Source organism: Cherax quadricarinatus, chromosome 42, assembly GCF_038502225.1.
Source record: "Cherax quadricarinatus isolate ZL_2023a chromosome 42, ASM3850222v1, whole genome shotgun sequence".
NCBI lineage: Eukaryota > Metazoa > Arthropoda > Malacostraca > Decapoda > Parastacidae > Cherax > Cherax quadricarinatus.
The window spans coordinates 8,879,736-8,893,867 of record NC_091333.1 but is presented as its reverse complement, the minus strand read 5'-3'; the positions used below and the strand labels follow the sequence as shown (position 1 = coordinate 8,893,867).

The window sequence follows — 14,132 nt, the reverse complement described above, 5'->3', positions numbered from 1 at the left end:
ACCATCAGCGAAGAAACAGATTTCTGTTGGACAGCTGAATTTGAATCTGGAGAAGCTACGAAGACTCTGTTGCACGATTCTGTTAGAGGCCGCCCGGAAATGTGGGAAACATAGCGATCTTGTTCGATACACAGACAAACTCTGCTCAGCTCTCCAACAACTTATGTACATCTCTACCGAGGAATTTGCTAAGCTTGCAAGACAGGAGAGAAAGAAGGCTCAGTGTATGGAAGACGAAGGAACACAGACGTGGTATATGATCCCTTTGTTAAGCTTCGAAGGAGACGACTTCCCTCTGGCGGACCTTCTGAGGTGCTGCTTCAAGGTCAGCGACCTTCCCCCGGTGATCTTAGCGAGTGGCGAGGCCGGGATCGGCAAGACATCACTCTGCCAGTAAGTCTGAATATGATTTTCTGATAAAATGAAGAGCTTAAAGTAGCTCATTAAGCAGCTAGACAAACACACTACCGTCTTAAAAGACTACAATAAAAACTACATTACTAATCACTATATTATATTCATTGAGAGCTCTAAACCCGTAGGACTTACAAAGCGCTTGGCAGAATAGGAGGCAGTCAAGCTCAAGCCAAGGAAATTGAGGTCAGGTCCAATTCCTTGGATCAGGAACCCCAAACAGGCATCATGGTACCTCCCACGAGTAGTATTTGTAGAATCTGTCACTTTTATTAGCTGTCCCTAACACTAAGTGAAATTACTAATATTTTAAAGGTAATTTAAACACGTACAAGTGATTGTTAAGTAGGTGTAAACATTCTTGTCAATTATGCTGATATTTAATTCATTTTCGTAATTTTCGACTTTTTTTATTTTCAAAGAATTTTAAAGAATTCCCAGAGCTCCATTTCATTTGACCGAATTTCGTTTGGGAGTAATCCAAGAACACACACATCTTTTATATAATTCAACTACAGTGAATTGGCTATATTTGTTGAATTCAGTTAGCGCAATGGGTCTAATATTTCTAGAAATATTTCATAGCACCTATATATCATAGGGAATTTCATTCGTGTGGATTTTTTGTGTGATCCTTGTGCCGACAGCTCAATTTCCAGACCTACTGAAATTCTCCAATAATGTAGCTTGTGAATCTTTAGCGATACTCTCCACAGTATTGGGCCAGTATTGGGCCCCTACTTAAACAAGATGGGTCCTACACAGATGACAGCAAGGAAATGAGTGAGCTACTCAAGTCCCAATATGACTCAGTTTTTAGCAAGCCGCTAACCAGACTGAGAGTCGAAGATCAAAATGAATTTTTTATGAGAGCCACAAAATTTGGTTAACACAAGCCTATCCGATGTTATCCTGACGACAAATGACTTCGAACAGGCGATAAATGACATGCCCATGCACTCTGCCCCAGGGCCAGACTCATGGAACTCCGTGTTCATCAAGATAGAGGCTATCACGAGCCTTTTCCATCCTATGGAGAGGAAGCATGGACACGGGGGTCGTCCCACAGTTACTAAAAAGAACAGACATAGCCCCACTCCACAAAGGGGGCAGTAAAGCAACAGCAAAGAACTACAGACCGATAGCACTAACATCCCATATCATAAAAATCTTTGAAAGGCTCCTAAGAAGCAAGATCACCACCCATCTAGAAACCCATCAGTTACACAACCCAGGGCAACATGGGTTTAGAACAGGTCGCTCCTGTCTGTCTCAACTATTGGATCACTACGACAAGGTCCTAAATGCACTAGAAGATAAAAAGAATGCAGATGTAATATATACAGACTTTGCAAAAGCCTTCGACAAGTGTGACCATGGAGTAATAGCGCACAAAATGCGTGCTAAAGGAATAACAGGAAAAGTCGGTCGATGGATCTATAATTTCCTCACTAACAGAACACAGAGAGAAGTCGTCAACAGAGTAAAGTCCGAGGCAGCTACGGTGAAAAGCTCTGTTCCACAAGGCACAGTACTCGCTCCCATCTTGTTCCTCATCCTCATATCCGACATAGACAAGGATGTCAGCCACAGCACCGTGTCTTCCTTTGCAGATGACACCCGAATCTGCATGACAGTGTCTTCCATTGCAGACACTGCAAGGCTCCAGGCGGACATCAACCGAATCTTTCAGTGGGCTGCAGAAAACAATATGAAGTTCAACGATGAGAAATTTCAATTACTCAGATATGGTAAACACGAGGAAATTAAATCTTCATCAGAGTACAAAACAAATTCTGGCCACAAAATAGAGCGAAACACCAACGTCAAAGACCTGGGAGTGATCATGTCGGAGGATCTCACCTTCAAGGACCATAACATTGTATCAATCGCATCTGCTAGAAAAATGACAGGATGGATAATGAGAACCTTCAAAACTAGGGAGGCCAAGCCCATGATGACACTCTTCAGGTCACTTGTTCTATCTAGGCTGGAATATTGCTGCACACTAACAGCACCTTTCAAGGCAGGTGAAATTGCTGACCTAGAAAATGTACAGAGAACCTTCACGGCGCGCATAACGGAGATAAAACACCTCAATTACTGGGAGTGCTTGAGGTTCCTAAAACTGTATTCCCTGGAACGCAGGCGGGAGAGATACATAATTATATATACCTGGAAAATCCTAGAGGGACTAGTACCGAACTTGCACACGAAAATCACTCACTACGAAAGCAAAAGACTTGGCAGACGATGCAACATCCCCCAAATGAAAAGCAGGGGTGTCACTAGCACGTTAAGAGACCATACAATAAGTGTCAGGGGCCCAAGACTGTTCAACTGCCTCCCAGCATACATAAGGGGGATTACCAACAGACCCCTGGCAGTCTTCAAGCTGGCACAGGACAAGCAGCTAAAGTCGGTTCCTGACCAGCCGGGCTGTGGCTCGTACGTTGGTTTGCGTGCAGCCAGCAGCAACAGCCTGGTTGATCAGGCTCTGATCCACCAGGAGGCCTGGTCACAGACCGGGCCGCGGGGGCGTTGACCCCCGGAACTCTCTCCAGGTAAACAGCTAACGTGACTAGAATTATTTACTATAATACTTGTGAAAAATACCGTATATATTTTCCAGAAATACAGTATTTATATGTATATAGATGGCTATACTGTATATAATATTTATGTCATAGAAAACGGAAAGCCTGCGTCTGCGCAGACGGGACTCGCCATCTTGGTTTTGAATTGTGTACAACGTTGGTGTGAATGGAAGGAATTTTCGTGCTCTAGAGGTTGAAATTGGGCTGACACCTCTCAAATAGGAGGCGAAATTGTTGGACATGCATTCCTGCATAACTTAAGATATCAGACGACTGGACAAGACAGCTCCAGGAACCTCAGATAAGCTCTCTAGATTTGTGTATAATTCTGGCCAGTGTTTTCATAAATTTCGTTAGTGAGGTTTTTCTGAGTATGATACAACTTAATATCCAGTCAAATTGGTGAGTGATATTAAGATATATTTTTCTTCTGTTACGTAAATGTGTTTATATATAATCATTTTTTAATATACAGTCCACAAATTTATATATTTACCAGTATTCCTGGTGTATGTATATTTCATTTAATTAATAGGTCCAGAGCAACTTGTGGTATATAACAGTGGTAGGTATCCAAGGGGGACATTTTTTGTGACCTAGGTGTCCCAAATTCCTACTTGTCTAACTGATAAATAATAATTATCTTTGTTCATTTACTGTTATGTAAATAATGATACATTCAGTAAATACAATTTTCCACATTTAATTTGCCCATTGGTCCTTCTTGAACCGGAGGTAATTAGTGAAGTCATTAATTAATTACTTAATAATTATATGTGAAATGACAGAAGGAGGTGGATGTTAAGTTCACAAATTTATTTAATGTGTAGTGGATTATAATTATTACAATATTAATTTTGATAAGTCAAGTCTGGCTAAGTTTATATTAATTTGATAAGACAATTCTGGCCAAGATTTATATCAATGTATGTGTAATTGATAAGCCAAGTGTAACTAATTATATTAATGTGTATATTAATTTTGCTATGCCAAATTCTGGCAAGGATTTATTAATTTGTGTAATATTAATTTTGATGAGCCAAGTTTGTATTAATGTACATTTAAAATTTATATTATACATGTAATTGCTAAGCTCAGGTAGCTAGGATTTATTCAAAGGTAAGTTGTACTATTTACCTTTATAAAGTACATAATTTAGTACATAATCAGTGTTATTAAGTTGAATTTAATACATTGTATCATGGCTGAAAATGAGGAAATTAATGTAGAAGACAAACATATGGAATATAGAGCAAAAAAAGCTTCACTGCAAGCTAGAAAGGGGCATGTAACAAAAGCATACAATAAATGTTTGGAATTAATGAATCAAGAAACTGTGAATACTGATGATTTAAAATTGTGTTTAGATGCTTTAGGTAATAGATATGATTCATACAAATTATATTACAACAAATATGAAGGAGATTTGTTAGTAAACTGTGTAGATGAGACTGAAGTAGATATTATGATTAATCAGTATTATGAATTAGAGGAAAAGATTCTTGTAAAAGTCAGGCCTTGAATAAATTAAAATGTGTAAACCAGGCAGTTGGTCAGTCTGCTCCAACAAATATGTCTTTGCGAAAACTCCCAGAATTGTGTTTGCCTGTGTTTAATCCTGGAGAAAATTGGGAGGAATTTTGGTCAATTTTTAAAGCAGCTGTGCATGATAGGAGTGATCTAGCCTGTGTAACTAAATTCTTTTACCTCAAAGGACAGGTAAGAGGAGATGCTCACATACTCATACAAGCCTTTCCCAATGTAGATGACTCTTACAAGGAAGCAGTTGACTTGTTGAAAGTCACTTATGGTAATATAGAACAAAGTAGGTTGGATCTAGTGAATATTATTGTTAATTTAAAATCTCCAGATCACACTTACAAAGGTTTACAACAGTTTAGAGTTAAACTGGAGAGCACTCTCAAAACTTTAAGTAATAAATATAATCTGAAGGAATCAGACTGGTTATTGAGTGCCATGGTACAGAATAAATTAAGCTGTAAAACACTTGAATGGCTCTCGAATAAATATCACAAGGGTTATTCTGGTCTGGAGGAAATAAGACTAGGTCTACAAGAATTAATTGTTCAGTTGCAGACCAGCCAACTAACTCATTTTAAAGATGCAACACATAATAACTCTGAGGTATCTCTCAAGTTTCACAAAGAGAAAAATTATCCCAATGTTAATCCTAAGAGTAGCACAGTTAATAGGAAACCAGTCAAAGAAAAGAGAGATTGTCTTTTCTGCAAGGGTACTCATTTTTCTAAGAATTGCAATGCATACAATTCATGGAATGATAAAGTTGAAAGATTGGAGGAACTTGACAGATGTATCAGGTGTTTGGGTAATCACAATGTAAAGGATTGTTATGCCAAATTAAACTTCTGTTATCAATGTCACAAAGGAAGACACCATATAGTCATGTGTAAAGGTCTATATGATAATGTTGATAATAATGATAATGTTGACAATCCTGACACAACAGTAGCTAATGTAAAAATTGCTGCTAATGTTAATAATGATGGTTTTGCTGAAGTAGCCTTACCTGTGTTACAGGTAAAAATTGATGATAAAAGGCATAAATCAAAAAATGTAAATGCATTATTGGACCAGGGATCCCAGCGTACTTTCATAAAACGTAAATGTCTTGATGGTATGAAAGTACAGATGGGAGATCCCACAACTTTAAAATTATCTGGTTTTCTCTCGGATAAAAGGTCTCAACTGTATGACACTGTTTATGTAACTGTCAGGTTGGGCAATGAGAAAAAACGTGTTAATGCAGTAATTGTAGATAGACTTCCAGAGAAAATATCTACAGTAGGGCTTAGTAAAGCTACAGAAAGACTCTCACATAATGTAAATTTAGCACCTTCTGGTGTAAGTGATGATTCTGTAGGCCCAATAAATATTTTGATAGGTAGTGACTATTATGCCTCCTTTGTAAAGGGTATGGTAAAGAAATGTGGTGTCACCCTTTTGAAGACTGCTGGAGGCTATGTAATGTATGGTAGGATTCCTCGTAATAATAATTCATGACTAGAGGAAACTACAAATACCATAACTGTGTATCTTACTCATGAAGTTGTACCCCAGTATAATTCTTCCATAGAGGATGATGTTGAGCCAGTGCATAAATTGTGGGAATTAGAAAGCATTGGAATAAATGTAAATGAAGAAAGTCCAGACGATTCTTTTACTCAGGAGCAGTACCTGAAGGATGTAAAATTTGAATCTGGACAATACTGGGTACGACTTCCGTGGAGACTGAACCATCCAGAATTACCCACTAATTACAGAATGGCATATGGGCAGTTAAAGGCTCAGCTCCGCGAACTGAGTAAGACACCAGAATTGTTAACTGCCTATAATGATATAATTGCTGAGCAGTTAATTAATAAATTTATAGAAGAGGTACCTCCTGAGCAAGCCAAAATTTATGGTCACTATTTGCCACATCACGGAGTGAAGAAGGATTCTAAGACCACTCCTCTGAGGATTGTGTTTAATTGTAGTGCCAGGAGTAACAAAAATGTACCTAGTTTAAATGACTGTTTGATGACAGGTCCGTCGTTGACGGAAAAATTAGGAGATATCTTATTAAATTTCAGGATGAAAAATTATGCCTTTACGGCTGACATAAGTAAAGCTTTCCTAAGAGTGGGTTTACAAGATGCTGACCGGGATTGTACCCGCTTCTTATGGCCTGAGAATCCTAGTGACCCACTTAGCCCTCTGAAAACCTTTCGCTTTAGGAGCGTATTATTTGGTGCTACATCCAGTCCGTTCCTACTTCAAGCGACGATAAATGCATACCTTAAATGTACGGGAAGTCCATTGAGTAAAGTAATGAGCAAACAATTTTATGTGGACAATTTCCTGGGTGTGACGTCAACTGAAGAGGAACTGTTAATGACTCATGGAGAGGCTAATAAAATAATGCAAAGTGCAAATATGCCTGAGAGAATGGAATAGTAATTCGTCCAAATTGAAGGACAAAATAAGTAAAGATTACCCTGGAGATGAAGTGCCAAAATGTAGTAATGTATTGGGTTTAAATTGGGATACTGAGAGAGATTTCTTAATGTTAAAACCTAATAATTACAGTATGCCCAATAAATTAATTAAGAGAGTTTTGCTTGCTGAAGTTTCCAAATGTTTTGATCCACTAGGTTTAGTGTCACCCCTTACTATAAGAGGGAAATTATTAATTCAGGAAGCATGGAAACTTAAATGTGCTTGGGATGAAATTCTACCTGAGGAATTCATTAACAGGTGGGATGAATTAATTGGTGATTATGAAAAAATTCCAATGTTGGAGTTCCCACGCCAGGTGGCCAATCCAAGTGGGAAAAATGTACTCCACATTTTGTGTGATGCTTCAAAATTGGCATATGGAGCAGTTGCTTATGTTCAATGTAATAGTGTTATTTCTCTTGTTATGTCTAAGGCTAAGTGTCTCCAATTAAATCACGTACCTTGCCTCAGTTGGAATTAACAGCCATTTATGTAGGTGTCAAATTAGCTAATTATATAAGAAATAAGTTGCAGGAGGTAAATATTAGCGACACTGTAATTTGGTCTGATAATGAGGTATCCTTACAATGGATTCGTAATGGAAACAGTAAAATTGTGTACGTACAAAACAGAGTCGCTGAAATTAATCAGATGCAAGAGAAGTATAATAGTTTGGGTCAGCATATGTTAACATTTAATCACATACCAGGTGAGGAGAATCTAGCTGATTTCTTGTCTCGAGGTTTACCTTATGCTAAATTTGTAAATGCTGTATCATGGTTTAAAGGACTGAGCTGGTTGGTAAATAAAGCTATTTGGCCTGTACAAAAGGCGTATATTGCTCCTGTTGAAATTATTGTGACCACTGCTCCAATAGTTTGTCCTTCATTAGCCATTGATATAAATAGGTATTCTTCTTTACCCAAACTAATCAATGTAACTAAGTTGGTGTTTAAATTTCTAAACAAGATGAATATTTCATATAAGTTTTCACATCCCCTTGAATTTTGGATAAAGAGGGTACAGGAGGAAATCTATGGAAATGAGATTAAACTGATGATGGGAAGAAAAATTGTGAAAGGTTCCATAATAGAGAAACTGGGGCTGTATTTAGAGAACAATGTAAGTAGGTGCAGAGGTAGGTTACAAAATGCTGAATTGAGTGATTATGCTAAACACCCTGTCTTACTGCCCAAAACTCATCATCTAACAAATTTAATTGTGCTAAATGCCCATAAAAGTGTAATGCATGGTGGGATGCAAGATACCTTAAATTGTATTAGGGAAACTTTCTGGATTCCCCAAGGATGGCAAAGTGTAAAAAGGGTGATTAAATCTTGTGTAATATGTCGCCGTGTGGATGCCAGATCCTATATGTACCCAGGTCCTCTACCATTGCCAAATGAGCAATTTGAGTCGTTTAGCAACGAACTCCGCCCGGCCGCAGTGTGGAAAATACTGTATATATTTTCCAGAAATACAGAATTTATATGTATATAGATGGCCATACTGTATTTAATAATATTTGTCATAGAAAACGGAAAGCCTGCGTCTGCGCAGACGGGACTCGCCATCTTGGTTTTGAATTGTGTACAACATTGGTGTGAATGGAAGGAATTTTCGTGCTCTAGAGGTTGAAATTGGGCTGACACCTCTCAAATAGGCGAAATTGTTGGACATGCATTCCTGCATAACTTGAGATATCAGACTGGACAAGACAGCTCCAGGAACCTCAGATAAGCTCTCTAGATTTGTGTATAATTCTGGCCAGTGTTTTCATAAATTTAGTTAGTGAGGTTTTTCTGAGTATGATACAACTTAATATCCAGTCAAATTGGTGAGTGATATTAAGATATATTTTCCTTCTGTTATGTAAATGTGTTTATATATAATCATTTTTTAATATACAGTCCACAAATTTATATATTTACCAGTATTCCTGGTGTATGTATATTTCATTTAATTAACAGGTCCAGAGCAACTTGTGGATATGACAGTGGTAGGTATCCAAGGGGGACATTTTTTGTGACCTAGGTGTCCCAAATTCCTACTTGTCTAACTGATAAATAATAATTATCTTTGTTCATTTACTGTTATGTAAATAATGATACATTCAGTAAATACAATTTTCCACAATACTAGTCACGTTAGTATTATTTAGTATAATACTATATGTTCATGGGGAACCAGTACTTGTCATACAGCGCCTAGGAAATGGGAAGTGATCAGCCTTGATCCATGGAAGGGAAGGGTAGCTCGGCTTCCTTGGATTAAGCCCCCCTCTCCTGAAAGGCAGCTATTGCTTGTGCCTTCATTTGTTGAGCCGTATGTTAATTCTGTATACATTACATTGTCCTTAAGGAATTCTCATAAGAAATAAAGGCATTGATTCAAATGTAGTGGGCATGCTGACCAAGGCCATTCAGTTCAAAACAAAAATGCTCATTAAATAAAAGAACGACACTCCTATTATTTTATGGTAAAATATGCTGAATTAAAGTTTTCTGATAAGCTAATATTTAATAACAAAAAAGTGAAAACAATAACAGTTATACATCAGGGAGAATTTTTTTTCCTTGAAGTTCCATTTTGTATATCTTCTGAGAAGTATATCCTTGTGATTAAGTAAGTTTATTCAGGTATACACAAATACAGTTACATAGATTATCATACACAGCAGCATATGTGTAGAGAACCTAGAATAACCCAAAAAAAAGTCAGTGACTTTATTTCCATTGGGATCTTATATATCTCTCTTGACGTGTCTGCTGTATAGCCCTTGTGGCTTAGCGCTTCTTTTTGATAATAATAATAATAATCTTGACGTGTCTGTACAGAGGAACAGTGCATATCTCCTTGGAAGGATATATATATCTCAGTATATCCTTCCAAGGAATATATATATATATATATATATATATATATATATATATATATATATATATATATATATATATATATATATATATATATGCATATGCAAAACAACCACTGTGAAAGAATAGAGAAATTCCAAGCGCTTTCGTAACCACTCACATTATCATTGTTCCTTGATAATGTGAGTAGTCACGAAAGCGCTTGGAGTTTCTCTGTTCTTTCACAGTGGCTGTTTTGCATATATATATATATATATATATATATATATATATATATATATATATATATATATATATATATATATATATATACCTGACAGTTTACTTTAAGCCTCAATGAAATTTTAATGTCAAGTATGTGAAAAGCGATATACGGCCTCAATGACCCTGTGTCGCGAGGCTTCACGTCCAGTAAAGCGACCAGCCACTCCTGATATGCATGCACTGAGAGCGGCAGTGTATATAAACGTGGAGGAGTGTATATTTCAGTGTATATACTCCTTAAGTTTACTTTAATCCTTATATTAAGTATTAAAGTACCTTGGAGTGGTGGTGATCAGGTGACATGAAGCCTTAATAATCCTCGTGTAGCCGATAGGTTTTAAACTCAATAAATGAACCTACTCACGTGGTAGTGAAAGACTTAGGCGAGTTTCAGATGAGGCTCAGCCTCCATTGTGTCGTCATGGAAGACTGACACATTCCCAGATGTAACAGCCACATTATATTATATTAACTTTGAAGCACTGAACCAGCAGGAGGAGGGGGGGGGGATCATACGGCGCCTGGGGAATGGGATGTAATCAGTTTTAACCCTAAAAAAAAAAATGGAAGAAATTACTTAATTTCAAAGATCAAGAGTCCTTCACCATAATAAAGCACATCCCTTGAAGAGATAACATCCCACATTCAATATATTTCTTGGAGATGGGGATGGGAGGGAGGGGTCTCAAAAAATTTCCTCTACCAACACCGCTATTTTTTCCTCACAGCGATAATCTCAATTCTTTTCACTAACCTCTTTCTAGCTGATCTGCTTGGGCGTTCGCTGAAGTAAAAGCACAATGGAAAACCATGCTGCACTCCTATAACACCAACAATCTGATAAAACAACCCAGGCTGCTTCCTAGCCCAGATCGTGTTGTTGATGCAATTACGGAGTGTACTACCAGGTGGCACCACTCTTTAATGTCAAAATTCTCTCGTTTTAGTTTTTTGGGGCAACAAATTAATTACTATATGTGAAATACTCTAATAAATATAGATAATTTTAAGTAGAACATGTTTTGGCACTACAAATATAAATATTACGTATCTCCGAATGGTTTCCTTGAAGTGTTTGTTGCCTGTTTCTTTTTTTCTTCCATCAGTGTTTCGTTTTCATTTCGTTTATAACATGATTAGGCATCGTTCGATAGGCTTTATAAATTTAACCCCTACAAGTTTACCACTCCCCATGATTGTAATAATAATAATAATAATAATAATAATAATATTAGTGGTAGTATTAGTATTAGTAGTAGTAGCAGTAGTAGTCTATATTTTTATTTTTTCTTGTTAGGTATCTGGAGGAGTCCTGGATCACGAAAAGTAACAACATCAAGGATCTAGAAGGCTACGATCTTCTACTTTTTATCCGTTGTCGGGACGTCACTTCTCCTGACTTGATACGACTCCTTAAGGAGGACCTGCTACCGGAGACGACGGCCTTCTACGACCCTCACACACTCTACATGAGAGTCAATCAGTTGAAGGTGGTCTGGGTTGTCGATGGCTTCGAAGAAGCCACGAATGAAGCTATCAAACTTTTGACAACAATGCTTGAGAGGCAACCAAAGTCCCACATTGTCTTAGTAACTTCCAGACCAGAGCACAGTCTGACATTTACCACGCATTTCGTCAAGAAAAAGATACTAAATTTGACTGTATGTGGAGTTGATCCCGTGAAAGCACTGCAGAAATGGAGACCGGCTGACAGTGAAACGAATTTTACGCAACGAGCTAAGTGTCTGATATCACCTTTCAAGAAGCTGAACATCGAAGTACAACAGGAACTCCGTAATCCACTTAAACTTAAGCTGGCCTTACAGGACTGGGACAACACCTGCCAAGACTTCAAAAATGTGTTTGACCTTTGTCGGCTCTATGAGAGAATTACTAATGCTCAAAGAACATCATTAGTGAAGAAATTTATGAACAGAAATGTAACTGAGAGAGAGGCAACTAGAAAAGTTGATAAATTTTTCGAGATGCTGTGTAAAGTTGCTTTTGACATGACTCGTAAACAGCAGATCACTACAATCAGTGAATCGGTGTTGAGAGAACTGGAAAACGAATGTGATGATCTCCAGTTATCCTCGACGGAATGTTTATCGGCATTTCTTGCTTACCAGAATAGAAACCAGCCCTTGGGAAGCAGCAGACACACCTTCTTACACAATACACAGCAGTACTTCCTAGCAGCACTTCACGCAAGACCGGTATTTACATCAAGTTCTAATATTTTGTCACTAGTGGAGGAGATGTTCGGCGTCTCGTTAAACTGCCCTCGAGAAAGCTTGGTGCATTTTTACAATGTCTTTCTACACATAATTTCTTTTCTAAAGAACTCCATTTCAGATGACGGTCTGGACATATTGGTTAAGATTCTCTGCCTTTCAATCTGTCATGATAATGGAAGCTCACAGTGGTTTGAGGTGGTTCAGAAGGGATCATATGCAGAGCGGCTCACAAAGAGAGTCGGAGAAGTAATCCCTGAAGACTGGTCCGTTTGCGATTCCTTTATTAAAGCTGCTAGATACCTGATGAAATACAAAATGCCAAACACCATAGTAATTCGCCTAAAGGAAAATCCAAGCCACTCACCCGACCTCCTGCCGTTTCTTCAGAAAATAGCCGACTTCGAGTGTCTAGTATGGGTAGAACTATACATATCTTATCACATGAGAGTGAACAAAAATAACACTTCAGACAAGTACCTAAAAGTTCTCTGTGGCGATGACTCGACTTGTGGTATACTGGGGTTTGAGGGGAACCTCAGTGAACAAGGATATGATTTGCTGAATCTTAAAAATATCACAGAATACTGCGAAATCCTGAACCTGAAAGTTAAATCAGTGAAGTCTCTAAAATATTTGTGTAATACTGTGCCAAACCTTCAGGCTGCTAAAGAATTAACTCTCATATTTGCTCCGAAAGAATGCTCGTGGGTTTCAGACTATTTACCAGTGCAAGTTCTTCCTGAAATCCGCATTAACCTTGAACTTCCATATATGACCGATTCGAATGCAGAAGACACAGCCTCTCTAATGAGTGAACTAAGTCATAATTACAACACTATCACCGTCAGCAACGTCACGTATCTTGGGGCGAAATGCTTCGTTGTTAAGCTAGAAGAGAAAGGTGTTGAAGTTAAATCCCTCGTACGGATGGTGCAACACGAAAGGACAATATACCCCCTCACGCTTCCTTATGGCCCCGTGCCTATAGTGTGTGACATCTTAGAGTTCATGGAGAGGTGGTATTGCTGGAAAGAGTGGAGAAAACACAATCCCCAGGGAATGGATTCTGGAATCACTAGCAGCGGGTCCTCGGAGGCTTATTCAAAACAACGAGTTTCGGAATTACTTATTGGTCCTCAGAGTGTGCCCCCAGGCAGGGGACTCAGCCACCAGAAGTACTCAGTAACTCCTAGGCAGCGAGATTTATGCAGGATGACCAACAGGCATCTAAACTGATTAAACTCACTATTTGCCCCCAAAAAATTTTTCGCTCATATCTCCTCTAAAACTTAAAACTCTTAATATTATTATGTACAATGTGGATGAAAAACATGGCTAGTATATAAAATAAAAATGTTTAATTTATTCTTGCAAGCTTATGACGCTGTCCTTTCGAAAAATGTATTATGCATCGTGCAAAACAATCGTTACACTATACAATATTGTCTACTCTATGGTATGACATCTGCTTGAAAAAGATATATTGAATTCAGTCACTGAGCGATCCGTGAAAGGTATCCCCGCATTATATAACCCCAGCCAAATGGTAAATTACGACACATACATTCCAAATGTAATTCAAACTTTCCACTAAGAAGCACCAGCTATGAAGATATAATGAAGAGGTGTCCTGGAGCTGTGACTACATTGCAGTCCCAGAGCTGGAGCTGTGAATACATTGCAGTCCTGGAGCTGGAGCTGTGAATACATTTGCAATCCCCGAG

General features: G+C 38.0%; 1 protein-coding gene across 1 annotated transcript; it reads left to right on the top strand.

Moving 5' to 3' along the window:
- Nucleotides 1-6: 6 nt before the first annotated feature.
- LOC128695702 (uncharacterized) lies at nt 7-13,775 on the top strand. Its single transcript, XM_070093253.1, has 2 exons — nt 7-393; nt 11,469-13,775. Exons 1-2 carry the CDS (start codon nt 164-166, stop codon nt 13,642-13,644), a joined length of 2,406 nt encoding a protein of 801 aa, XP_069949354.1. The 5' UTR covers nt 7-163; the 3' UTR covers nt 13,645-13,775.
- Nucleotides 13,776-14,132: the final 357 nt, after the last annotated feature.